The sequence below is a fragment of the Felis catus genome, chromosome E3 (genome assembly GCF_018350175.1).
Source record: "Felis catus isolate Fca126 chromosome E3, F.catus_Fca126_mat1.0, whole genome shotgun sequence".
Lineage (NCBI taxonomy): Eukaryota > Metazoa > Chordata > Mammalia > Carnivora > Felidae > Felis > Felis catus.
Window position 1 is genome coordinate 22,689,503 of NC_058383.1, and position 27,210 is coordinate 22,716,712.

General features: G+C 47.8%; 1 protein-coding gene and 1 long non-coding RNA gene across 2 annotated transcripts in view; one reads left to right on the forward strand and one right to left on the reverse strand.

Annotated features, from left to right (window-relative positions):
* Nucleotides 1–5,786: 5,786 nt before the first annotated feature.
* LOC109495244 lies at nt 5,787–7,126 on the reverse strand. The gene is made up of 2 exons (XR_002150546.3): nt 6,868–7,126; nt 5,787–6,077 (listed from the first exon to the last, which is right to left on the reverse strand). It is a non-coding gene; the product is annotated as an uncharacterized LOC109495244 (long non-coding RNA).
* Nucleotides 7,127–7,147: 21 nt separating this feature from the next.
* GGA2 (golgi associated, gamma adaptin ear containing, ARF binding protein 2) overlaps nt 7,148–27,210 on the forward strand; it is a 34,589-nt gene continuing 14,526 nt past the window's right edge. Inside the window, exons 1-8 of the mRNA XM_045047413.1 lie at nt 7,148–7,333; nt 15,337–15,421; nt 16,542–16,617; nt 17,740–17,838; nt 19,909–20,032; nt 22,038–22,141; nt 23,482–23,562; nt 24,070–24,207. Of these exons, the coding sequence (XP_044903348.1) occupies nt 7,231–7,333; nt 15,337–15,421; nt 16,542–16,617; nt 17,740–17,838; nt 19,909–20,032; nt 22,038–22,141; nt 23,482–23,562; nt 24,070–24,207 (810 nt within the window). The 5' untranslated portion in view covers nt 7,148–7,230. The remainder of the gene's footprint in view (nt 7,334–15,336; nt 15,422–16,541; nt 16,618–17,739; nt 17,839–19,908; nt 20,033–22,037; nt 22,142–23,481; nt 23,563–24,069; nt 24,208–27,210) is intronic.

Genomic DNA, 27,210 nt, shown 5'->3' on the forward strand with positions numbered 1-27,210 from the left:
CACTCTTGTCCGTCTGAGACTGCAGTTTCTAACGTGTCTGCTCCCCTTGTCTTTCCTCTGCAGGCCGGCTTACTATATGAAATTATCTAGTGTACTTATCCATAGTTACTGCCTGGCTTAACTCTAAAGAACCTGAGATTAGAACTGGCAGGAAGTTTGTCTCATTCTTGGTTATAACTGGTACCTGGCCTATTGCCTGACATGTAGTAGGGAATCAAGTGACAATCTTGTGAAGAAAATAAGAGCTCCATCCGTCAGACTAGTGTGTTCAGAAGTGACAGTCATCAGCTGGTCCAACTCTGCCAAATTCTAAGTTTCCCAGCATTGCTTTCATTGCAAGCTTCTCTCCTGCAAGATATGCAATTGTAGTTAACAGTCTGGTCCACTGCCTGTAATTTGCTTTGAATCCATCTATCTATGATACATAGACTTTTAAAAAATATTTTATTTTGGGGGCACCTGTGTGGCTCAGTTGGTTAAGCATCTGACTTCAGCTTAGGTCATGATCTCACAGTTTGTGGGTTTGGGCCCCTCATTGGGCTCTGCTGAGAGCTCAGAGCCTGGAGCCTGCTTTGAATTCTGTGTCTCCCCCTCTCTCTGCTCCTCCCCCACTCATGCTCTGTCTCCCTCTCTCTCCTTCAAAAATAAATAAAAACATTAAAATATATATATATATTTATATTTATATTTATATTTAACTTTTTTAAAGAGAAATGTTATTTTTAAGTAATCTCTACACCCAACATGGGACCCAAACCCACAACCCCAGAGTCCAGGGTCACATGTTGCACCGACTGAGGCAGCCAGGCACCCCTCTGTGAGACATAGACTTTTGACACAGACTCTAAAGTAAAGGATGGGGACAAATGGAATAGTTCAATATAGAAGGATGTGCAGTGGGAACTAAAATTGGATGTAGTATATTCACCAGTTAATATATTTGTCTAATGACATAATTCCTACCTTCCCAGGGACTAGAGTGATGAGTACTTAGAAAGTGAGGACCTCTGAGTGATAGCAGGGTCCAGAGAGAGAGGCTTTTAATCTGTTCAGAGGTGCCAGAAGGCTTTACAGATAAACTGACCTTTGAACTGGGTCCTAAGGGATGTGTAGGAGTTTCCCAGGTCTGTGAGGGTTGGAAGGGTATTCCAAGCAGAAGGAGGAAAGGGGAACTTCACAAAGGTGGGCATGATTGGAACTAAGGGTAGGAGTTGAGGGGGCGTCAAAGTGGCTGAGAAAACAGGCAGAGGGAAATTCCAAATGGCCCTTCTTTGCCAGGTTAAGGGTATCAGTGTGCCGTCTGATGCAAAAAAAAAACAAACACAAAACCAAAAAACCCAGATTCAAACCAGCTTAAAACAAGATTTAGTATTTCACGTGACAGGAAGTTCAGGGGTAAGGCAGGCTCTAGGGTTGGTTAATTAAACGTTCAGGACGTCAGTAAGGACCCAGGGTCTTTCCATCTCTACTATATTGGCCTCAGCCAATAGCCTCTGGTTGATTGCTTCTGCTTGCAATTAATTGGCTGGCTTAAGTGGTTGGGCCTCTCTGCACTTCCTCCTTCATGTCTTGTCAGCAATAGTGGCTTTCTGTGACTCTCTCTCTAAAAGTAAGGGAACTTCTCCAAGCACCCTTCACGGCTCTCCTTCCCCATTCTTGAACTTCTGGGGAAGTAGGAGAGACATCCTCATAGATCAGTCAGACCCAGAGCTGGGGGCAGGGCCAGCTCTTCCCTGAGGTACATGGCGGGGTTGGGGAACAGTGGGCACCTGAACAAAGTGGGGGTTCAGTTAGTGAAGACATGAATTAAGTCTTTGGGAGGTGGAAGGTGAGGAGCCATTGAAATGTTTTGAGCAGGGAAGGGACACGATCAGGTTTGTGGGTTATTGGAAAGATGGTTTTGGCAGCTTTGCTGCAGAGATTTGAGCAGAACCAGACCTGGTGGGAGAGGATTAGAAAATGAGGCATGAGGAGAGCTTTTATCATGATGAAGCCATGCATCCTTATCACAGCCTCATCCGTTACTGCCCCTCACGTGCCCTCTTGTCTGGCCTCCAGCCACATATGCCCTCCCGAGGGCCCTAGGCATGTCTCCTTCCTGCCTTCGTGCTAACTATGTTCTCTGTGACTGGAAGGCGAGTCCAACCCGCTCTTCTCTGGCTTTGCCTGGTCACCTTTTTCTTAGCCTTCAGATCCCAGCCCGGCTATCACCTCGGGGAGACCTTTGACTTCCTCCCAGAAGGTCTTCCTGTTGTCGTTAATCATCAGCACCCTATTCTTTTCCAAAGCACGCAATTGGAATCGATTGCGTAACTAATTGTGTATGTAAGCAATTCTGCACTTATTTGTTAGTGTCAGACTGGAGAGTCCACGAGAACAGGGGCCTCTTGTGTCTTCACCATTGTACCCCTAGTGCTGAGAATGGCACTGGTTCACTGGTGGGTGCTTAGTAGATACCGTTGAGTAAAAGGCCAGATTTGCCTCTGATTAAGTTGGATGGTAAGGGTGAGCAGTCAAGTGCACAGGCGCTGGCGTTGCCAAAGTCGCTATGTTTAGTTTGAATACTGACTTGCAGTGTGCAGGAACTTCACATCATTTGTGGCTACTATTTTCATTAGTGAATCACAGGAAATGAATTTTTTTTTTTTTTTTTTTTTTTTTCTAATTTAGAAGTCAGTACAAGTTTGTCTTGGCATTCATGCTTATTATGATGCCCTGGGGATCTCCAGCTTATCCCGCATAGCTGGGCCAAATGTTAGGGCCATGGCCTTTCCCTCTGGGCTGGAGTCCCCTCCGCTCTGCCCACTACCACCCCTCCCCCAATCCTGATTGCAGTAGGACAGCCCAGCCAAGGAAGGGAGGCCTTCTTTACCTGGAGAACCCCTCTAAACTGAATCCATTTAATCCTGTCTTTATTCATTCACTTGACGAATACCTATCGTGTGCTAGGCCCTGTTAGGCCTGGAAATGTGGAGAGGAATAATAAGGGCTCATTAATTACAGATGCTCAGTCCACAGGTATTTCTCACCCCCAATTATTTATATACTTATATGTGTATGTGTGTCTTTACATTTATTTGTTAAGTTTGAAAAGAACAGAGAACGAAAGAGAAGGTCCCCACCTCAAAGAGATGAGAGTCTCATGTGAGACTAACAATTACAATAATGTAAGTGTGGAGGTGATGGTGGAGAGGCCATCAAAGTGGTATAAGGATATGGATATCCAGGGGCAGGTGGAGGAAGCCAGTGGGGAACGCTTTCTTTAGAAGGAGTTGGGTTTTTGCCTTTTAATTTTGATTTCAGATAAATAGTGAATATTTGTTTTAATGTTTATTTATTTTTGAGGGAGAGAGCACGCAAACAGGGGAGGAGAAGAGAGAGAGGGAGACACAGAATCTGAAGCAGGCTCCAGGCTCTGAGCTGTCAGCACAGAGCCTGATGCGGCGCTCAAACTCACAATTGCAAGATCATGACCTGAGCCAAAGTCGGATGCTCAACTGACTGAGCCACCCAGGTGCCCCATGAATAATTTTTTTTTAGTATAAGTAAGTCCCATGCAATGTTTAGGACATACTCGTGCTAAAAAATTGTTTGTCTGAAATTCAGATTTAGCTGGGCTTCCTCTATTTTTATTGGCTAAATCTGGCAGCCCAATGCTGAGGTAGTTTGACAGGATGTTGAGATTGTTCCAGGCTGAGGGAACAGGACAAGCAAAAGAAAGGACTCAAGGTACAATTAGCCCCATCTGGTGCAGAGAGCTAGCTAGGGAGAGCCAGAGGATTCCGGCTCCACCAATAATTATTTTGCATCTATAAAGTGCCAGAAGTTCAGTGATCTATGAACCCAACCACTACTCTGAACTCCCAATACACTTCCTTACTGCCCACTTATTACCTTTCGGTTGTGGTCCCTAGACCAGTGATCGGCATCAGCATCGCCTGGGGACTAGTTAGAAAGATTCTTGGACCTCACCCCAGACCCACTGAATTAGAAACTGTGTGGCCCTGCGTTATGTGTTTCAATAAGCCCTTCAGGTGATGCAAATACCAGTTGGAAAACTACTGATCTACATGTCAAAATATTAAATGAGTGGAGTTGTTTAAAATCAGGAACCGGGTGTAAGAAATATTTAGGAAGTGATGGATAGTTCCTAGCTGATGAACTCCTGCCCCTCTACAGGGCCCAGTCTCTAGTCATCGCCAGACATTTGTTGCAGTGAGGAAGCCCAGCTGTAGTGTTGCCAGGTGTTTAGAATTTTTAAGAGATGGGCATGTGTTAAAGATTTTATTTGACTCCAGGGGCGCCTGGGTGGCTCAGTCAGTTGAGCGTCCGACTTCGGCTCAGGCCATGATCTCAATGGTTCGTGAATTCGAACCCCACGTCGGGCTCTGTGCAGACAGCTCGGAGCCTGGAGCCTGCTTTGGATTCTGTGTCTCCCTCTCTCTCTGCCCCTCCCCAGCTTGCACTCTGTCTCTCCCTCTCTCAAAAATAAATAAACATTAAAAAAAAAAGATCTTATTTGACTCTTTAATGAAGACACTGATGAGATGTTACAGCCAGTTCAAAGGAGAATCCAAAGTACAGACACATTTATAGCTCAGGAATATCGAAATGAACGTGCAGATGGAGACAAACTGGTTTTTCCACATGGAGAGGGTTGTATCTTCCTGGGACAGAATTCATTTGCATGCCTATAGACAGTAACTTTTCATTGCTTTTATTTAACCTACAGCTTTCAGAGATGTAACATAATTCCCAAAGAACCAGAAAAAGATAACAGAAGGATGTGCTATAGACAATGCAGTTTTCATTGAAATACAAAATGTCTCCTATATGAATAATGTTCTAGTTGGAAGGTGTCTCCTAAAATTCTTGTTGAAGCTCTAACTCCCAATGTGATGGTATTTGGACCGGGTTGGCTTTGGGAGTTAATTAGGTTTAGATGTGGTCACAAGGGTGGGGTGCTCATGAAGGGATTAGTGTCTTTATAAGAGAACGAGACCACGGGACTGCTTTCTCCCTCTTCCCTCTCTTCCCACCTCCCTCCGCTCCCTCCTCTCCCCCCACTTTGTGAGCACACAGCATGAAGACAGCCCTCTGCAGACCAGGAAGTGAGGCCTTACCAGGGACCCAATCTGCAGCACCTTTGGACTTCCCAGCCTCCAGACCTGTGAGAAATGTCTGTTGTTTAGGCCACCCTGTCTGGGATATTGTGTTATAGCAACTTGTTTACTAAGACAGGTAAAAGGTTTAGCATAGGGGCACCTGGGTGGCTCACTTGGTTAAGCATCCGACTTCGGCTCAGGTCATGATCTCACGGTTCATTGGTTTGAGCCCCGCATCGAGCTCTGTGCTGACGGCTCAGATCCTGGAGTCTGCTTCAGATTCTGTGTCTCCCCCTTTCTCTGCCCTTCCCCTGCTCACGCTGTTTCTCTCTATCTCAAAAATAAATAAACATTAAAGAAAAAAAAAGGTAGCGTAGAAGCAGGCATACAGTAAACGTGTCATTTCTTTGTCCTGCAGAGCCCTTTTGTGACAGTTTCCATATAGAAGGGTGCTATGGGCAGCAATCTGCCAGCAGGAGATGTGTGTGGCTAGGCTTATTTTGAAACAGCACAACGGTTGTACTTCACTTAGATTGTGTATTTATTTGGGGTAGGGATATCACTGGGCCGAAAGGGTGCCAAGAGCAAGCACCTAGCTCTGGAGGTCCCAAACAGACCAGGTCTGGCCATTCGCTGCTGACAAAATCCAAAAGCAGAGAGCCAAGGGGGGTAGGAGGAGAGTGAAACAAGAAAGGGATTTATTTCTGCGAGAACAACACGGAGAAGAGAGCCGTGTAACATCTCAAAGACTGTCTCCCAAGTGCCAAAAGCACTTCCAGGTTTAATGTAAGGAAAATGTGGGACAAAGGTCGGTGGGTACGTGCAAGTGGGCACTGAAGATCAGGTCACGATTGTCTTAGGGTCAGGCAGGACGGGTCTTGCTGGCTCAGGGTGGTCCTTCTTGCTTGAGGGGGTAGTTTTGTTTTCCATCACGGGATGCTTTCCTCACTGGGGCCTTTTGCCTGTTAAGAGCTTGATCAATGAGAAAGTTTGAGGTCAAAATTAGAAAGGTTGATGTACTCTTTCAGAGAGGGGACAAAGCCCCACAGCTACCTCTTACTGCTTCTAGGGTTCATTTGGCCATTCAACAAATATTTATTGGCACCTGGGGTTATAGAAGCATACAGAGTTTTTGCTTTTATTAGTGGGGCAAAACAGACAATGGAGTATCGACAATTTGTGCTTGGAAGGAAAATTATGCATTGCCTTTCTTCGTGGCACAGACATCTCACAAGGCGGTTACTCATAGATGAATGATAGTGATGCAAGTTATTCAGCGGGCTGGACAGACAACCCTCACTGCTGATGGAAAAGCTGGTTTTGTGTCCCTTTGTCCATGTGTTCCAACATTCCGTTATTCTGTATAAATTTACCTTTTTAAGCTTTTTTGGTTAACATTTTTTTAAGTAATCTCTACACCCAGTGTAGGGCTTGAACTTATCAACCACAAAACCGACTCTCATCCTTAGCAACTGAGCCAGCAGACGCCCCAACCTTTTTTCTCTTTTGAATGGATTATAGCGTCTGCTTGCTGCCCTTCTAATTAGTTAAAATATTTAATACGTGCTCATTTCAATATGTGTGAGAATCATGACTTTTTCGGGAAAAATTATCCTTTAGCAAAATAAGCAAACCTGTAGTATATCTATGGTGTAATGTATGATGGAGAAAATAAGGGAGTATAGAGGAGAGCGGGCGGGTCATTTCAGAGAAGGTGGTGTGGCGCAAGACCCCGCTGGTTAAAAATACCCCCAAAATATACCGAGTTTATCTGAAATCAAATTTAAGTGAGCGTCCTGCATTTCATCCGACAAGCCTACTCCAAAAGGAGGAGAGCGCGCAGGCCTCGCGAAGTTGGCTTGATGGGCTTTGATCCCATTGCTGGTCGAGAAGACCGGGCGAACGCAGCCCCGACAGAGGGGAAGCATCTTGGTAAGATACCTCCCGGGGCCCCTAAGACCGCAGGGAGGCGGGGGCCGGAACGGTGGGCGGGGCCTCACACGGCCCCGCCCATCACGTGCCAAACCCGCGCCTGCCGCGTCGGCAGCCCCGGAGCGCGCCGGACGGCGGCGGTGGCAGCCAGAGGGGAAGGGGCGGCAGTGGCTTGAACAGCGGGGTTTGGGCCATGGCGGCGGCGGCGACGGTGCCAGCGGGGGCCGAGGCCGCGGCGGGGGCGGAGTCGGCCGAGGGGCCCCCGGGGCCGGCAGCAGCGCTGGAGCTGTGGCTCAGTGAGTAGCGGGGCCGCCCCTCGGCACGGGCCCAGAGCCACACGTGAGGCCTGGCTTCCCGCCTCCCCAGGCCTTTCTTCGGACGCGGCGGCGGGCAGGTGGCCGCGGGGAGGGGGCTGGGCTGGGCCGGGCCGGGGTGCGGGGATCGGCCCGGGTGCGGCGCGGCGGGCCCGAGTCTACGTGCTCTGCTCCCTGCCACTGCCCACCATCACTGTCGTCGTAGCTCATAAACCTTAAAAACGTAATGGCTAGCGTTTGTTGAGCTTTTCTTTTGTGTCAAGTACTCTGCTAGAAGCAGTCCAGCCTTTGTTAAACCTCATTACGACCCCAAGAGGCAGCTTCTATTATTAACCACGTTTTGGAGATGGGGACGTTTACACTGAAGGGGACTGGTCTTATTCGTGCAAGCCAGGCAGCCTCTTGCGGTCTCTTTGGAGCTAGCACAGATCGCTGGCTGGCTGCGGTCGTCAGTGTCAAAACAAGCCCTTTATACCTTTTGCGCGTGTTTACTCTGGCCGGACTTATGTGTATGGTTAGCTTCACGACAGCCCTCGGGGGTTGGGGTTGTTATGTCCTTGTGTTACGGATGAGGCATTGAAATTCAAAGAGGACAGAGACCGTGCAGCTTGTATTGGGCTCTGCTAGGTGCTGGAAATCCTCTGAGATGCATAACACAGGGCCCTTGATCACAAAGACATTGTTTAATGGGTCCAAGCCCACAGTAAGGGCACCTTGTCGTAACTAATGGACATTGGGGGTGGGGGCCCACAGTGGTGGTAGGAGTTGATCTGTTTACCTGGGGATTGTCACAGCAGATCTAGCATTTAAGTGGACAGTGTAGGCAAGAACATCTCTCAAGCACAAGAAGCTGCATGTGCAAAAGCTGGGGACAAGAGAGTGTGGAGCATTCTCGGAACCAGTAGTTGGTAGTGCTAGAGTGCAAAGCCTGAAGAACAAAGCCTGGAAAAGAGGCTGCAGGGCTAATTGGGGCTTGTATGCTGCAGAAAGGAGTTTATATCTTATTCTGGGGTGGGGTTGGGGTGGAGTTTTCAGCTGGAGAATCTGATCCGGTACACCTATTAACAGCATTACCTGCAGTCATGTGGAGCCAAACTGGTTAAGGAGGAGAGTAAATACAAAAGGTCTTTCGGTAGTGTTGGGGGCTGAAGAAGGACAAAGGCATTGGGACTGACAGTAGAAATCATTAGTAGGCACAGCCCGCAGCCTTGATGCATTTAAATGGAGGCAGGAGACCAGAAGAAGTCTGGGGTGGATCTCTGGGTTCGGACTCCGGGTAACTGGTTGGTTAGAAATGACTCACGGTCATTTCTCCTCCTGTGTCAAGTCTCCTCCTGTGAGGAGGACTTGTTTAAGAAGGAAGGGATGGTTGAGTTGTGGAGTTTGAGGTGCAAGTGGCACAGCCAAAAAGAGACCTTCTCCAGGCAGGTGGTCAGCTGCAGAGAGGGTAAGAGCTGGAGGTCAGTGTGGGAATCTTCAGTTCATTGACAGAGAGCTTGTCCAGAGCAGAGGTTTGCAGATGGAGCGTGGAGAACCTCACCATTTAGGAAGCAGGTGGGGAAAGCAGCCTGACACGGGCGGAGCGGACACAGGCAGGGGGAGAGCTGGGAGGGCGGGGAGCCACAGATCTCAAAGGAGGGGTGCAAGTTGGTAGGTAGCTTTGCTGCAGAAAGATGGAGGTGGGTCAGGCAGGAGAAGGGGGAACTTTGAATTTGGCAACTAGAAGGTTACTGATGAGGCATCTTTGAGTTAAATGGTGGGGACAAGCGGCTAATTAGGTGGTGGAGAACATGCCTCGACTGGAGTTGCCAAAAAGAGAGTCAGGTGGGCTGGGTGCAAGGATGGCTGTCAGCTGACCCGGTACAGGAGCTAACAGGATACAAGACTGCCAGAGGAGGGGGTTCTTTAGCCCCAGACGTTTTAGGCTACTGTCCCAAAGGTGCTGGATCTTCTAGTTCAGGTAGAGCTAGAACCTACATTTTTATGTAAAATCTCTTGAGTTTTGAAGAGTTGGCAACGACTCTGAAACATAAAGTTTGGTGTAGGGAGAGAGAGTAGCCCCTGGTCACTAGCCTTTTTTTTTTCTTTTTCTTTTCTTTATTTTTTTGATGGCCTTTGTGGAAGGAAGGAGGGAGGGTAGCTAGAGGGAATTCAGGTGTAAAGGAGATCTTACAAGGAGAGGGGCACTTGTAAGCCCCTCTTTAGCCTGTTGTTCCATTGAGGAACTATCCTTAAATTCCAAGTCCAGTGCTGTAGCTCCTGGCAAGGGGCTTGAAGATGCTGTGGGAGGTCAGAGCCCGAGCAGAAAGGGGTGATTTGGCTTCGCAGAGAAGGGCACCTTGTGTTTTTCTGAATGTTTGGGGAAGGAGATAAAGATGATTACACATGCAAATAAGTTTCAGTATCACTGCCCCCATTCCCTGCTGAGTGTTGGGGGCTGCAGTGGAACCAGGGGGTCCAGGAACGAAGTGGGGAAGTTTGGGAAGGGAAACAAAAGGGAGCCCACCTGTATGGTTGAGAACAGGGTTTCTCAACCTTGACATCGATGGCATATTGGGCTCCATAACAGTGTTGTGGGGCCTGTCCTGTGCATTATAAGATGCTTGGTAGAATCTCTGGCCTCAATCCATTAGATGCCAGTAGCACACACCAAAATGTCCAGATAAAACCAAAAATGTCTCCAGATATTGCCAAATGTACCCTTGGGGAGAGGGGCAGGATCACGTTCCTCCTTCACACTTGAGATCCTCTGAGTTTGGACCTCCAAGTGTTGATTGGACATCAGAAATGTTTCTTCTAGTCTTCATGGTTGTGTGATTCTCCACCTCTAGTAGGATCAGAGGAGGCAAACTACGGTTGAAACTAGATTTGCTGGGGATGCCTTGGTGGCTCTGTCGGTTGAGGCTGAGCATCCAGTTTCAGCTGGGGTCATGCTTTCAGGGTTTATGAGTTCGAGCCCTGCATTGGGCTCTCTGCTGTCAGTGCAGAGCCCACTTTGGATCCTCTCTCCCTATCTCTTTGTCTCTCCCCTGCTTACGCACGTGTTCTCTCTCTCTCTCTCTCTCTCTCTCTCTCTCTCTCTCTCAATAAACATTAAAAAAAAATAAAAACCTTTAAACTAGATTTGCCGGGATGGGGGGAGTGGGGCACAGTGGACTTGGTGCTAAGGAAGGACAAGGAGGTATGGAGGGGGTGATGGTATGGCAAGGATAGTATAGCTGCGTTCCCTGAGTCTGGGCTGGATGGAGGAAGAAGTCACTTTAACTGCAGTCTGATGACTGCCAAGTTCAGGTCACTAACAGATCTGGCCTCAGCGGGCAGGGCAGCTGTGTCTCGAAGACGGGGATAGTACTAACCTGTCCTTGTTAGAGTTGTTAATACATGTGAAACACTTAGAATAGTGCCTGGCATGTAGTGTTAAATATTATTATTATTAGTGTTTTCAGTTGTGAATGGGAGAAAACTCAGTCATATTGGCTTAGCAGAAAAAAAAAAGAAAAACTTTGGACCTAGAACTGGGGAGGAGTAGTTCTCCAAAGGAACATCAGGAAGCTGTTACTCTAAGCTTATACTTTAAAAATACAAATAGCAGGGGTTCCTGGGTGGCTCGGTGGGTTAAGGATCTGACTGTTCATTTCGGCTCAGGTCATGATCTCGAGGTTTGTGAGGTCGAGCCCCCACATCGTGCTCTGTGCTGATAGTGTGGAGCCTGTTCGAGACTCTCTCTCTGCCCCTCCCTCACTCATGCTATCTCTGTCAAAATAAGTAAACATTAAAAAAAAAATGCAAATAGCGGGGCACCTGGGTGCCTCAGTTGGTTAAGCGTCTTCGGCTCAGGTTATGATCTCACAGCTCATGAGTTCGAGCCACATCGGGCTCTGTGCTGACACCTCACAGCCCAGAGCCTGCTTTGGATGGATTCTGTCTCTCTCTCTCTCTCTCTGCCCCTCCCCAGCTCATGTTCTGTCTCTCAAAAATAAACAAACATTAAAAAAAATTAAAATACAAATAGCAGCTCTGTGCATTCTGTAACCCTCTACCCTCAAATTTAATTGATTTTGGTTGCTGTTCCACATGACTGCATACATATGTCTCATTTTGTTACTGAAAACCTCTATGTCCCTTTATATGGGTATACTGTAATTGATTTAACTCACTGCCCTCTTAGTGGGCCTTTTAGCTTTCTGGCCGTCCCATGCTCTTCCAACCAGCACTGGGGCCCCTCGGTCTCTAGGATGGTAGCTGCAGATGTGCTGCCAGGGGCTATTTGCCATCTTCTGTGCTTAAAGTGGGGTGCTCGGTAAATCCCTTTCTTCCTTCCACCTGGACCTACCCCCAGGTGATGTATCCTGTCTTCCTTCCAGCCCCCCTTTTGTGCCTCTTTTGGAGTTTGGGGTGGTCAAATCGCAATCTATTTATATGCTCCCAGCTTCTGGTGGGCTGAGCTCCTTCTTTATCTTGGAGCATGGCATAGGAGATTCCTGTGGTGGGTCTCGGTACCCAAGACACATCCAGTGTGCTTAGTTGAATGACCGCTGGACTACTGTAGGGGTCAGTGGGTGCTTCCTGAAGGATTGAATTCTAAATGCTCCTTGAGGTGACTGCTTGCTTCCCCACAGCCCCAGGGTTCCCCTTTCTAGCACAGGCTGCTCAGAGCGCCACAGTCATGACTCTAGTGGTTGGTTGGCAGCTGGTGTGAGATGATTTGCCTTCTGATTTGGTCACTCTTAGATGAGCTATTTCACTCATGGCTGGAGGGCTCAGCTGTTTCCTTAATACCTCTCATCCTGCAGCAGGCTTGAAATGGATAGAAACATTGCTTTTATTAAGCAGATAGATGGTGGTAGTGTTGTTTGTCCTGCCCAAGTGCCAGCTAAATAAATCCACTAGGATGGCCCCCGGGGAGGGCTGTGGCAGTCACGAGAAACAGAGAAGGGGTTCTTTGAGTTCTTCCTTGGCCATGCCCTGCTTGCCCCCAGCCACTCCTTGGGGCAGATGGGTATCCTACAAACCTGGGTCAGTGCCATGGCCTGATCAGACCCAGCTGATGGTCCCCTGGGGGTCGTTTTCTCTGGAGCTGCTCGAGGCCTCTGAGATAGCTTGACAGGCCAGCATTACGTTTTGGGAAACCCAGTTGTTTCAGAACTGGAATACCCATCTCCTGGAGTCAGAAATATGTCCAGCCAACTGGTCAAACTGTGTATAGCAAAGGGTGAATCATTCATTCATTCAATAGATCTTTGTGCCGATTACTATTCTGGGTGCTAGAGCATGTGAAGGTGAATGAGACTGATCTTCTTGCTTTAGGGAGCTGATGACTTAGTGGTGAGAAAATCGAAGAAACTAGTTCCCAAAGAGGCCTTGTCTCTGTCAAGGAACTGAGTTTACCTTGAGAAATGTTTGGGCCCCGGCTTGGGCCAGACCTGGGACCGAAGTTCCGTTCCTGTTGTTTTCCAGTTTTTGTGGCCGGGTAGGCTTTTTTACCTGTAAAATGGTGAGATGATGGTGGTGTTCTCCCTTCTGAAGATTAGAAGGAAGGGAGGCTTGGAAAACACTCAGCCTGGTGTATGACACGTAGTAACTTCTTAAAAAAAAAAAAAGAAAGAAAGAAAAAGCATCTAATACTATTATTGCTATTATTTGGGGGCTGGGATAAACTTTGAGGGAATCCTCATGATACAAATAAAAAAGAAACTCTTACGCTGTATAGATCTAGCTGCTTTGCCTTGGCTAAGGGTTTGGAACATGACTTAATTTCATAGAAGTATTTTCTTCCTTTGGAAAAGCTGGTGCCTGTCTAACTCTTTTCACTTGGTGGTGGGGGTGGGGAGATGCCGGAGGAGGAAGGCTGGATTCTGTAGGTCTCTGCCTCTGGGTCCAGTTGCATGTTGAGGTCTGAATGCCTGGAGGCGTCAACCTTGACCTTGTAGTGAACCAAAACTTCAAGAAGCTTAAATAGGACAGAATTATTTTAGATGAGTCACACCTCCTTAATCAGAATCTCCGGAGTCACTGCTTTAAATAATTTATTTCATGAGTAATTATTTTGTGCCTTTGAGTAAGACATTGTACTAAGCACTGCAGGGAATATATGGCTTTTGCCTTCTAGAGTATTTTTTTTTAATGTTTGTTTGTTTATTTTTTATTTATTTATTATTAAAAAAATTTTTTTTTAACGTTTATTCATTTTTGAGACAGAGAGAGACAGAGCATGAACGGGGGAGGGGCAGAGAGAGAGGGAGACACAGAATCTGAAACAGACTCCAGGCTCTGAGCTGTCAGCACAGAGCCTGACGCGGGGCTCGAACTCACGGACTGCGAGATCATGACCTGAGCTGCAGTCGGATGCCCAACTGACTGAGCCATCCAGGCGCCCCTTGTTTGTTTATTTTGAGAGAGAGAGAGCTCAAGTGGGAGAGAGGCAGAGGGAGAGAGAGAGAATCCCAAGCAGGTTCTGTGCTGTGAGCGTGGAGCCCAACACGGGGCTTGATACCATGACCATGAGATCATGACCTGAGCCAAAATCGAGACTCAGACACTCAACCAACTGAGCTATCCAGGCGCCCAGGAGAGGATTTTCAAGATATAGCATAGGGAAAGAGCTTTGAAGAGGAGCAGGTGAGGGAATGTGGGCACTGCCAGCCAGAATGGTGTTAGCGTTTTGAGTCTTACTGTTGAGGTGGACAGACACATGACTTCCACATGACAGAAGTGTGACTGTCATCAGGAAAGGTTATACTCTGCTTGACCCTGGGATCTTTAGTGATTGGAAGGGAGGAGAATCTCGGGGGCTAGAGCAGTGGGAGGAGGTTTTGGGAGAAGGTGGAAAGTCAGGTGGGCCTTGAAGAATGGGGTAGGATTTTGAGGAGAGGAGTAGAGGGTCAGGCAAAAGGAATAATGTCAGAAACAGGACCCTAGAATCAGCCTATTGTAGAGCTTGAAAGATCTTCTCTGTCAGGGTCAGGAAGGTCTTTCCCTGGAGAGGTGGGTAGGCCCCAGAGAACTGGACAGGAAGGAGTTGGGGTGGCAGTTAGGAAAGCCTAGGACAGAGGCCTCCCAGCAGCTCCTTTGTGAGAGAGCAGAGCCTGGTTTAGTCTGGGGCGGGACACGCGTGATGGACACGCTTTCTGGGCGACTAGACAGGAATTCTAGGCAGCAGCAGCAGGAGAAGAAGCTGCTGTCACCCAGCACCAGGAAGGTCAAAGATCGCCCCTCCCCTCAGTGGAGCATGGTCTTAAGTTAGGCCTTCTGATAATGCTCCTTCTGGAGGTGTCTCTGTCTGTGCCCCCATGGCTTCGACGCTGAATGTCCTCAGATGTCATCCAAATACTAATGTCCAGTGCAGGGGACCCTAGCATGATTGGATCTGGGGTCCCTGGGAATGTGTAAGTTTATGGAAAGGAACAGCATTTTAAAGAGTGAACGTGAGGAGGTCCTTTTATTAGACCACACAAGCCGCTGTTACGTGGAGAAGCTTCTTACATAGGATGCTCAAAAAGCATTTCAGTAAGCTGAGGGTTAGTTTGAAGGGTATTGTTTTTGAGGAGACTGTGGGATGACCAGGTGGAGCCACCTAGAGCCTTGTGGTATGTTCTAAACTTAGTTCACACAGTTCAGGAACTTACAACTAACCTCCCAGATTCTGGTCCCTGCTCACCCTTGTTGCCGGGCCAAAGTGGGGAAGTCCTGACGGGAGGCATGAAGGAGGCACACACAGGCCAACCCCTGCCCCGGAAGTAGAGTCTCTTGTAGGACAAGAGCTTTTGTGTTCATTCAGTCAGCAGATCTTCAGTGCAGCCTCATCATGTGCCAGACACTGTGCCTGATGGTGGCCAACTGCACAGCCAGGGTCCTGTCCCTTCAGCTCTCTGCCTGCGAGTTGCGATCCCCTGCAGGAGTGATATCACAGTCCTTGGCTGCCACTTTATTTGCAGGGGGGTAGGGTGTATGTTTATTTTTATTCTTTATTTTTATTTCCTTGACAGATAAAGCCACAGACCCAAGCATGTCGGAACAGGATTGGTCAGCTATCCAGAATTTCTGTGACCAGGTGAACACTGATCCCAATGGGTAAGGTGACTTTCACACACATATACACACACCTCAGATAAGGGGGATACGTCAGACTAAGTGCATGTTTTTGTCTCATGGGTCTGTTTTACTTAAGAGAAAGAAGGTAAGGCTCTCTTTCCTTTTTTTTTTCCCCTCCGTGGTCTGAGAACACTTTTTCCCAAAAGTCATGTTTTTCTGTTTGTTTGTTTTTAAACAGAATAGTCCACTTGTAATTGGCAATTATTTGGAAAGAATTTTAGTGTTAGGAGACACTACTGTTGAGGAGACCTCTAAATGTTACGGGTAGGATGTAGCAAGGTTATGTAGCAATGCAATAGAGATCAGTGTGTTCTCCATAATTTAAATGTCATCTTTCTTAAGAATAAGCAGGAAAAGGGTAAGATTTTGTTGATTTCTGTTCCCAAAGCATCTGGATAGGAACTGAAGAATCAAGTCAGTCATCAGTTGTTTAATCTACGTGTTGCTGAATATTCAGCATTTGGAAATGAGTGAGAAGTTTGATCACACTTTCTGCTCTAGTGTTTATTGAGCATTTGTCATCTGACAGACAGAGTCTATACTGCTCGTGACCTGGTTACACGCAGATCTGGCCCTGGGTGTTCAGCTTGCACTTTTAGAGATGTTAGGGGTGGGTTGGCTATGGGCAGGATGATGTGCTGCTGTGGACGAGAGGAGGACAGCAGGTGCTGTCACTGCAAGAAGGGTGGGTAGGGGGTTGTTCTCCTCAGAGGCACGTGGGTGTGCTGGGTGTGAGTCAGTCCACCTCTGCTCTGGGACCTGTGCTTCTGGAAGAGAGGTGATTCGACTGAGCATACTCAGCCATACTGGTTGGTTTCTTCCTGTCCGCCCATAGCCCAGGTCTCTCTGTTTTCCTTTATTTTATTTTACTAAAAACTTTTTCTTTTTCAATGTTTACTTTTGAGAGAGACAGAGTGTGAGCGGAGGAGGGGCAGAGAGAAAGGGAGACTCAGAATCCAAAGTAGGCTCCAGGCTCTGAGCGGTCAGCACAGAACCCGACATGGGGCTCGAACTCATGAACCGTGAGATCGTGATCTGAGCTGAAGTTGGACGCTTAACCGACTGAGCCACCCAGGCGCCTCTCTCTGTTTTCCTTTAGCCCAACCCATGCACCCTGGCTACTGGCCCACAAGATCCAGTCTCCACAAGAGAAAGAAGCTCTTTATGCGTTAACGGTGAGTTTGGCTTGCCCCTTAGCGTAAGCTTGCCTGTCGTGACACTAGAGAGTGCTGGACCCCGGTCGCATTTCAGTGTGGTAGAGGGCATCTAAGAGGGAGTTCTGGGCTCGGGTTGCCCCATCTGAGGTCTGTTCCTAGAGAGCAGCATTGAGCCCGCTGTGTGGGGAGAAGAGAAGGTTTGATTTCCTTTTGTCTTCCGGAGACCAGGGCTGACAAGTTCAAGTGCCACATGTACCAGGGCCTGACGGGTCACATAAATGAGTGAGCCGCGGGGTGAGGACAGAAACACAGGCGAGGGCCGCCATAGCACAGGGCCAGCTGGCTGCTGCCAGGTGTGAGTCTGGGCCCAGAGTTGCTAGAACTTTGTTTTCCAAGAGAAATTAGAAATTCAGATTTTTAGATGAATTCTCTGAATTCATCGATATTTGTGACTAATTTGAAATGTGAAACAGTAGTGTGGACCAAGGAAAATATGTGCAGGCCCATCCTGCCATGCTGGTGTGAGATGAGCTGTGAAGCCAGCAGGCAGCCTTTGGCTGAACAGCCCTTGTGCTTCACATACCAGATTCCTGCCTCTCAGGAGGAGATGATTCTCTAGCCAGTTTCATCTGCCCAAAGGGTCTCCTTAAAAGGTGAGGTGGCCTCTGGGTACATGTCACCGAGCTTCTGCCTGGGCATAGACCTGATGGTTACAGTGAGATCAAACAGGTAGCATTTTTTCCTTAGTCTGAAAATGTCACCCACCCTTCCTCAAACTTCAGTGTCTTTGTAGTCTTTTTTTTTTTTTTTTTTTTTAACATTTATTTATTTTTGAGACAGAGGGAGACAGAGCATGAACAGGGGAGGGTCAGAGAGAGAGGGAGACACAGAATCTGAAACAGGCTCCAGGCTCTGAGCAGTCAGTACAGAGCCCGACGCGGGGCTCAAACCCACGGACAGTGAGATCGTGACCTGAGCCGAAGTCGGACGCTTAACCGACTGAGCCACCCAGGCACCCCTTCAGTGTCTTTGTAGTCTTGAGGAAACATTCACCATGGTTCCAGCGAATGCTCGTCAGATTTGAGATGAGTCCTGAAGCCGGTGGTTTTCCCTTCTCATGGGGGTCCTGTGTCTGTGCAGGTGCTGGAGATGTGTGTGAACCACTGTGGGGAGAAGTTCCACAACGAGGTGGCTAAATTCCGCTTCCTCAATGAGCTGATCAAAGTGTTGTCCCCAAAGGTGAGCACCGTGGGCTTGGCCCTGTTCCCTGTACTGTACCTACCCCCATCCTTCCACCTCTTGTCCCCTAGAGGTACCTCTTGTCCAGAGGTAGCCCTGCTTACAGCGGAGCCTGCCAGCCTGTCTCCAGTTTGTGACAGAGCCGAGCGGGGATGTCCTGCACGTGACAGCTTTCCTCTTTGTTGGTTCGTAACCTTCAAGGGAGCTTCCCAGGTATAATCTGAAATCGGCCTCTGCACGCAGGGCAGGGAGAGCAGAGAGAGGCCACTCCAGGTTGGTAGGTGGCAGGGTTAATAAGCAGAGGTTTATATAGAGGTCTTAAATGGATTCAGTCAGGTGTCCTGTGTGGGTGTTGTCCATACCACATCACTGTCTCGCGACTGTCCGTATTCCGAGGACAGCGGAGGGGCTGAGAGATCTTTGATTGCCCAAGTCCAGCTTGCAGGTCAGCTGGTGGTCACGTCTTTTCCAATGGCCTTCCCCAAGCCTCTCCAAGGTCTAGGATGCTGGTCATGTTCATCAGCAGTGCTCTGTCTTTGTCCGTGTCTTCACGTTCTCCCTTTAAAGATGGCCTTGCGGTGGTGGCTTGGAGGGGTGAGGAACTCAAGCTTGAGGACAGGTTGTTTTCTTTCTTTCTTTCTTTCTTTCTTTCTTTCTTTCTTTCTTTCTTTCTTTCTCTTTCTTTCTAAAAATTATTTATTTATTTTAAGTTTGTTTATTTTGAGAGAGAGAACAAACATGAGTGGGGAGGAGCAGAGAGAGGGAGAGAGAGAATCCCAAGCAGGCTCCATGCCCAGCGCAGGGTTCGATCTCACAAACTGTGAGATCATGACCTGAGTTGAAATCAGGAGTCAGACTCTCAACAGTTGAGCCACCCAGGAGCCCCTTGAGGACAGGTTGGTTTTTTTTTTTTTTTTTTTTTTATGGCAATGGCAAGAGATACCAGGTGTGGCTTTAAGTTTTATGTCCCTTCTTGCCTGTCCTTGGCACCTTTTCTCCTGGCCCCTGTCTTAGCAACACCATTCTCGGGTACCTAACATTGATGGAGCCCTCCTTCGCTACTTCTCAGCAATTCTTTGATACCACTGTGTGTCCTACAATTTAATTCATTTCAGTTCTGCCACTAACTACCCAGAGTTATTACATACCTTACCTGTGAAGGGCTCAGTCCTACCTAGACTGTGCTGCCTACTTCAGATAGCAGATGGGGTCTCAGGTGTCCCCAGGCTACTTCCTCTGCTCTCTGACCAACTGCAGATTCAGGGGTTCCCATGACGCCTTCTACCAGGTTTCATAATTCACTAAAAACACTTACAAGAGGTAGGAAAGCACTATACTTGTTATTACCCTTTTGTTATACAGGATGTAGATGGAAGAGCTGCATAGACCAGGGTCTTGGAGGAAATGGGGAGCAGAGCTTCCCCACCACCCTCCTGGTACATCACGTGTTTTAACCAGGAAGCTCTCCAGACCTCGTTTTACCTGGAGTTATGTAGACATTTTGATTAAATCACTGGCCATGATTGAACTCTCATCTCCAGCCCCCTTCCCTCCTGGGGGTTGGGCTGGGGCTGAAATTTCCAACCCTCTCATCACACGGTGGGCTTTTCTAAAGTGGTCAGTCTCCCTTGAAACTAAGTGCTCATCATGAATGGTTAGCATACACTGAGGTGTGGTTCAAGGGGACTCATTATGAATAACAAAAGATATTCCTGTACCTCAAATTCCAGGGGTTGTTGAAACTGTGCCAGCAACTAGGGACAAAGACCAAATATGTTCTTTTAATATTCCATACTTGCCTCATTCAAAAAAATGAGTGTCCCGGTGGCTCTAACCTAGACCAGTATATGGTGGGTTTAATTTTAGCAGTTCTGGAGGGTGACTCCTTGAAACCCAGAAGGCACCCTGGGGCTGAGTGCCAGGGAGTTTGGCCTCTGTTGCCTCACCTCTCAACCAGCCATGGGCAGCTCGCTTCCCTGGACCTCAGCGGCTACCTCTTTAGTAGTAGCGTGTGCTGGCTGGTCTGCTCAGTCCTTTCCAGCTTTCTAATTCTTTCCTTTTTATTTTCAGTACCTAGGGTCCTGGACCACGGAAAAAGTTAAAGGAAGAGTCATTGAAATACTTTTTAGTTGGACAGTCTGGTTTCCAGAGGATATCAAGATCCGAGATGCTTACCAGATGCTGAAGAAACAAGGTTGGACTCCATCGTTTACATTGCATTTCCTCTTCACAGAAGTATTCTTGCTTTTTTTGGTGAAAACTGGACATTTTGTGTGGGACAGTAGAGACTGAGACAAATAGGTTGTTTTTTTGTTTTAAGATTTTATTTTTACGTAATCTCTGCACCCAACGTGGGGGTTCGAACTCACAACCCCAAGATCAAGAGTCGCGTGCTGTACTGAGTCACCCGGGCATCCCATAAATAATTTTTGATCCCTGGCAATGGACAGACCTTTCCTTCTCGTGGGCAGGAGTTGAGCTGAGTTTGAGACTATTGTTGCTATAGCTACTCTCACTATACCAGATTTTAAGTTCCTACAGTGTTAGCTTGTGTTTAGTGTGGGAGCTGATTTGCTAGAGTTTTCCTCTGTATCTGCTCCATCCAAGCATTAGGTCTTCCTTTTTGCTCTGCACCTCAGAGAGGGTTTTATTCCAGATACTTTCCTAACAGTCAACTGCTATTACTTGTTACCCAGTGCCCGTTAGCCTGGTGGGGGCAGGCACCATCATTCTCCATTCTGTCTAAGCCTCTGTCTTCAGTGGACATTGTGTCCCTGGGTCCTGGCAGGACCTGTTCGTGATCCTGCCCCTCCCCCAGGGCCACAGGGTTTTCTTTACTGTTCCTCAGCTGTAGTAAGTTTTCAGCACTGCTCTAAGAACTCCAGGGCTTATTGTCCTTCCCCAGCAGTTGAAGGTTCTGGAAGGAGAGAGAAGAATTTAGGTGGGACATCAGGCCTTTCCCATTGTCTTTCCAGGAGTGCGGGTGAGGGCCCTGGAGAAGAGCCTGTTCCTCTCATGTTACAGGCCTCAGAGGTTGTGTTCTCTTGCTGGCGTATACCAGCCTGTAAACCATTTAGAAACCATTTAATCTGAATTACTCACATTGGTGTTGCCTTCCCATTTTTCCTCAGATTCCAGGGTGTTTGTTGCCTTGCAGTCTCCACTCTGGTGGATGCAAGAAAAGTGGTAGATTTGTAGCTTGTCCGGGGTCGTGTTGGTCAGTGTGGGAGGAGCAGTTCATGCCTTTCTGTGTCCTGTGCAGAAGCTGGGAGTCTGTAGGGCTCTGTACAGGAGGGAACCTGGATTCAGGATGGACTATCTTTTCCTGTCAAACGTACTCACTGTTTTTATTTATTTATTTATTTATTTATTTATTTATTTATTTACTTATTTATTTAAAGTTTATTTTGCTTAAAAAAATTTTTAAAGTTTACTTTTGAGAGAGAGAGAGAGAGAGAGAGCATGCACACGCGAGAGAGCACGAGTTGGGGAGGGTCAGAGAGGGAGACACAAAATCTAAAGCAGGCTCCTAGCTGTCAGCACAGAGCCCGACGTGGGGCTTGAACTCAGGAACCATGAGATCATGACCTGAGCCAAAGTTGGACGCTTAACTGACTGAGCCACCCAGGCGCCCAAAAGTTTATTTATTTTGAGATTGAGACAGAGACAGAGAGAGAGGAATGAACACAAGTGGGGGACGGGCAGAGAGAGAGAGAATCCCATCCAGGCTCTGTGCTGTCAGCACAGAGCTGGATGTGGGGCTCGATCTCATGAATTGTGAATTAATGACATGAGCTAAAATCCAGAGTCGGATTCTTAACCAACTGAGCCACCCAGGTGCCCCTGTAGTCGCTGTTTTTAGAAGTGTCATGGATCCTACAGTAATTTCTGGGCCCTGGGAGGTTTATGTACTTGCATACAATGATCAGTATTTTTTATAGCATGAGGCCCATGGCCTACTAGCCCTAGGGTCTGGCTCTGTTCTCACTTAGTTGGCTCTGATGCCCCTGTCTTTGTGCTCCTTCCTTGGAGTCTCCTGAGGGAGGATGCAGAGCCTTGGTCATACCCTGGGTGTATTCCTTTAAGGTCATTGACAGTGTTTTCCCAGTGGGACATCAGGAACTGGGGGTTTCTAGACTTTATGTGAAGTCAGTGGGTACCCATACCCATATTGTAACTTTATGAATTGCGTGTTTTAGGGATTGTAAAGCAAGACCCTAAACTACCAGTGGATAAAATTTTGCCTCCACCTTCTCCCTGGCCCAAGAGCTCTATCTTTGATGCTGATGAAGAAAAGTCCAAGGTAAGGAGCCCCTCCCTGACCTTGGTGACTGACCTGAATCTGATCGGACCCCTTCCTGTAGAGACTCTCCTGAAATATCCCCTGGAATGTGCTCTGATCCCTGAACCAAAGTGTGGGGGAATGTGGGGAGGTGCATTAGTGAGTTGTCTCTGGAGTAGGCTCTTAGAATAAAGTGACATAAGGTCTGGATGTTTTCTTCATGGATGGGCCACATAGTAAAGCCACGTTCTTTGTGCCCTCCACCTTATCTGTGCAAGCATTCCCGAAGGAGACAAGGTACAAAAGGATGACCCAAGTGGGCAGTGTGGATGAGCAGTCGTATCCAGCGTATGTGTGGTATTAGGGGAAGATGGTGGAAAGAATTGGTTACATGTTGGCTCAGCTCTTTTTCTTTAGTGCCAGTAAGCTTGGTGCCACCCGTTTTCCTTCTGCCACTGCCTCCCATAATTTGTTGCTCCTCAGACATCAGTAAGGAGTGGGACAAAGACCTAGGAATAGCGTCAGAGTGCCTCTGAATGGGGAGAGGGCCCTGGAGCAGTGGTGCTGCTTTTGGTGATTACTGTTCTCAGTCACACACAAGGTCTGGGAAATGTAGTACCAGGAAAGCTTCAGGCCGTGTGTGAGTCCGTAGTACGCGCTGCCTTCTCACTGCACCCCTCAGCTGTGCCCTTCCCTTGGACTTAGATGTTCAGTGGCCATGAGGTCAGAACAAGCAGGGCCAGGTTCTGGGCTGCCTTTCTCTTTGGCCTTTCTCCTACTGATGCCTTACAGTTGCAGAGGGGGGAAGACGAAGGATGGCACAGACTTTGGAGAAAGATAGAATCCTGTGTCACCTCGGGCAAGCTGTTTATACACTCTGGGCATCAGTACAGCCATCTTTAGTGCCATCAGGGACGACCGAGTGACTCCCACGTCCAAGGCGTTTTGCTGGGCGTGGGGAGTAAAGTGAACAAGGTCACCGAGGTCTGTCACATCACAGAGTACGTGGCCCAGGACAGCCTCAGTGCTAGTGATATTTTGGGCCAGATCGTTTTCTTACTAGGGGCTGTTCCTGTTCACTGTAGGAAGTTTATAGTATCCTGGCCTCTACTCACTGGATGCGTCTCCAGATTTTGCCAGATGTCTCCTGGGGGATATAATCCTCCACCCTCCTGCCCCATTGAAAACCTGTGGTCTGTGGGAATAGTCCTAATCCCTACATGGTGTCATTGTGAGCATTTGGTAAGATGATGCTTATAAAGTAAGGAGGTGTTCCTGTTCTCTTGTTGCTGCCTCTACTAGTCTGGGCCGTTTGCCACAGAGGGAAGTGGTTTCACCTGTTCTTTTTGTTCATTCTTCAGCTTCTGACGAGGCTTCTGAAGAGCAATCACCCTGAGGATCTTCAGGCTGCAAACAGGCTGATCAAGAATTTGGTCAAGGAGGTGGGCGTCTTTCCACTGGGTTCTGCAGAAACTGCATTTGACACACGTGTATGTGCGTGAGGGCATAGGTGCCCAATTGGACTGGAAAAAGGATGGGCTCTGGGCCCAAAACTGGGGCACAGCCACGGGCTCCCTGAAGGGCAAGATGGTGACTGGAAGCAGAAACCATGCAGGGTACTTCCCAAGTACGTTTGTCCAGGGGCCCAAAGCATTTCGTAGACCCTGGTTTCTGTCCCAGTGACAGAAAGTCTATTTGGGAATCTGTTTTTCGGAGGGATTGAGGCTGGTGGTACAAAGCTGCAGATTGCCCTGTCCCTGGACTGCATTGCCTTTCACAGGAATTCTCGGCCCACTGAGTTTTCTTCGCCCACTGAGGGAACACTCCCGCCTACTCACTGTGTTAGTGACTTGCCTGAGCTCGCCAGCACAGTGCCTCTTTTCCCGTCCCTCATTCAGGCTTTATCCAAGGTTTCTGCTCCTTCACTTCCATCCTCTCTCTCCCAAAAGGAACAAGAGAAATCAGAGAAGGTGTCCAAGAGAGTCAGTGCTGTGGAGGAGGTACGGAGTCATGTGAAGGTGCTGCAGGAAATGCTAAGCGTGTACCGCAGGCCGGGGCAGGCCCCACCAGACCAGGAGGCCTTGCAGGTAAAAAGTAAATTCAAGTATAACGGAGTGTAATTGACATACTAGAAATTTGGCATGTTTTGACACGTGAATGTCCATGAAGGCATCATCATAATCAGGATAGTAAACATGTCCCTAAACCCCATCACCTCCCCGCCCCCGCCCCAAATTTCCTCATGCCCCTTGGTGATCCCTCTCTTCCTTTCTTCCCTGTCTCCCTATCCTTAATTTATATTTTCTCGAGTTTTGTATGAATGGAATGATAAAATTTTTCTTTCTTTTTTTCTTTCTCTTTCTTTCCCTCCCGGCTTCTCCCTCTTGGCGTAATTGAGATCCATTCATGGCGTGTGTATTGATCGCTTGCTTTTTATTGCTGAGTGGTATTACATTGTATGCATGTATTACAATTTGTCTCTCCATCTGTTGATGGCTATTTGGGTGTTTCCAGCTTTGGGTGATTATGAATTAAGCTGCTATAAACAGTTGTTTATAGTTCTGTACAGGATTCTGCATAAACATACATTTTCCTTGGGTGCATGCCTAGGTGTGGGATTGCTGGGTCATATGCTAAGTGTATAGTTAACTTTGGAAAATAGTTGGCCAGTTTCTTGAAAAGTGGTTGTACCATTTTATGTTCCTAACAGCGTTGCTTAGAGTTCCAGTTCCATCACGTCCTACACATCTTGAGGGTTTTTTTTTTTTTATAACACCTTTATTGAGAATTTATATATCTTAAAAGCAGCCATCAACACTAACTAGAAGATTTTAATCAGCCCTAAAAGAAATCCAGTACCCATAGCAGTCACTCTCCACCCCCACGCCCAGCCTCCCCAGCTCCTGACATCCACTAATCTGCTCTGGGTCTGTAGATTTGCCTATTGGGACATTTTGTGTAAATTGAATCCTACAGAATGTGGTCTTCTGAGCCTGGCTGCTTTCACTTAATGTTTTGGAGGTTTATCCATCTTGTAGAATGTATCAAAACTTCATTCCTTTTTATGGCTGAATAACATTCCATTGTATGGCTAGCTCGCATTTTGTCCATTCATCAGTTGAGCATTTGGGTTTCCACTTGGGCTGTGACAAATGCTGTGAACATCCGTATAGAAGTGTTTTTTGTAAAATGTAAACTTAATTTTCTTGAGCGTATATATATCTAGGACTGGAACTGCTGGATCATATGGTGGTTCCGTTTAACTTTCTGAGCAACGGCCAAACTGTTTGCTAAATCATTGGACCGTTTTATAATCCTACCAGCAACGTGTGAGAGTTCAAGTTTTCCACATGCTGCCAACACTTGTTATTGTCTGTCTTTTTCATAATAGTTATCCTGGTGGGTGTAAAGTGGCACCTCACTGTGGCTTGGAAATGTATTTCCCTGATAGTTTAAGTTGAGCTTCCTTTCCTGTGTCTGTTGGCCACCTGTGTATCATCTTGTCTATAGAAATGTCTGTTTATATCCTTTGCCCAGTCTTTTTAACTTTTTTTTTTCTTTTTTGAGAGAGAGACAGAGTGCGAGCAGGGGAGGGGCAGAGAGAGAGAGAGAGAGAGGGAGACACAGAATCCAAAGCAGGTTCTAGGCTCCGAGGTGTTAGCACAGTGCCTGACGTGGGACTCGAACTCATGTACCGTGAGATCATGACCTGAGCCGAAGCCAGACTGTTAACTGACTGAGCCCCCCGGCGTCCCTGCCCAGTTTTTCATGGGGTTGTCTCCTTATTTTTGAGTTATAAGTGTTCTTTATATATCCTGGGTACCATTCCTTGGTCACACAGTTTTCTCCCATTAGGTGGGTTGTCTTTTCACTGTCTTGACAGTGTCTTTTGAAGCAAAAGTGTTTTTTGTTTGTTTTTTTAATTTATGTTTGAGACAGAGACAGAGCATGAACGGGGGAGGGTCAGAGAGAGAGGGAGACAGAATCCGAAACAGGCTCCAGGCTCTGGGCTGTCAGCACAGAGCCTGACGTGGGGCTTGAACTCACGGACTGCGAGATCATGACGTGAGCCAAAGTCAGACACTTAATCGACTGAGCCACCCAGGCGCCCCAAGAAGCAAAAGTTTTTAATTTTGAAGTTCAATTTATCTCTTTTCTTTTGTTGCTGATGCTTTTGGTGTTCTAGCTGAGCCACTGCAGCCTGGTGCAGACAGATGGCGGTGGCACTGAAATGCTGTCCCAACCTGCCACTCTTAATCTGTCCTTGGAGCTCTGCTTTCTCCAGCCTTCTGCTAGCTACATTTGTCTTCTCTCTCTGCGTTCCAGCTTTTTATGCCTCTCTGCCCAGGAGCAGCAGCCTTCATGTGGTACCTTAGTTTCCCTGTCCTTCCATTTCACAGGGTTCGCAGAAACAACTAGTATCTTTCCTAATTCCAGATTCCCGAGAGAAACCTCTTTGTCTGGCATGGCTCCTGTATCTATCCCAGGTCAATCAACCTACCTACATCCAGGATTGGATGGAATTACAGAGAGGGTCATGCTGGCCTTTTGTGGCCAGAGGGGACAGTTCTCAGAAGGATTAGTGGGCTTGGGCCAGGCAGACACTCCAAAGCCAGTCCCCTGTGGTGAGTTGGCTCCAAAGTCCCTCTGGAAGGTTGGCCTGCTGGGCTTCTAAATAGTACAACTCCCCCCCTCTCCCTCCCCCAGGGTGATAACCAGCTAGGAGACAGTAGAGACTTGGCAGGAGACAAAACTTATAATGGGTAAAGCCCATTTGGAAAAAGTGGCACGGAAGTGTTGGCAAGTGGCTTCCTGATGCTGAACCTTAATCAGGCAGGTCTGCCTACCACCTGAGATGATGCTGGCACACCACTCTTCTCCTCGCAAGGGGCTTCCTTCTCTAAAACATAAAGCTGGTAGGAGCAGAGCCCAGTGTTGGCTTCCGTCTGGGCAGCTGGGTCTCAGGAGCAAAGCAGGAGGAAGGGGCTCCGTCCTGCTTGTCTCCTAGACTCCCCTATCGGATATGTCCTTTCACAGCTTGGGGAAGGGAGCACTACTGTGAGGGAGGACTCGTGTGTTCACTGAGCTCC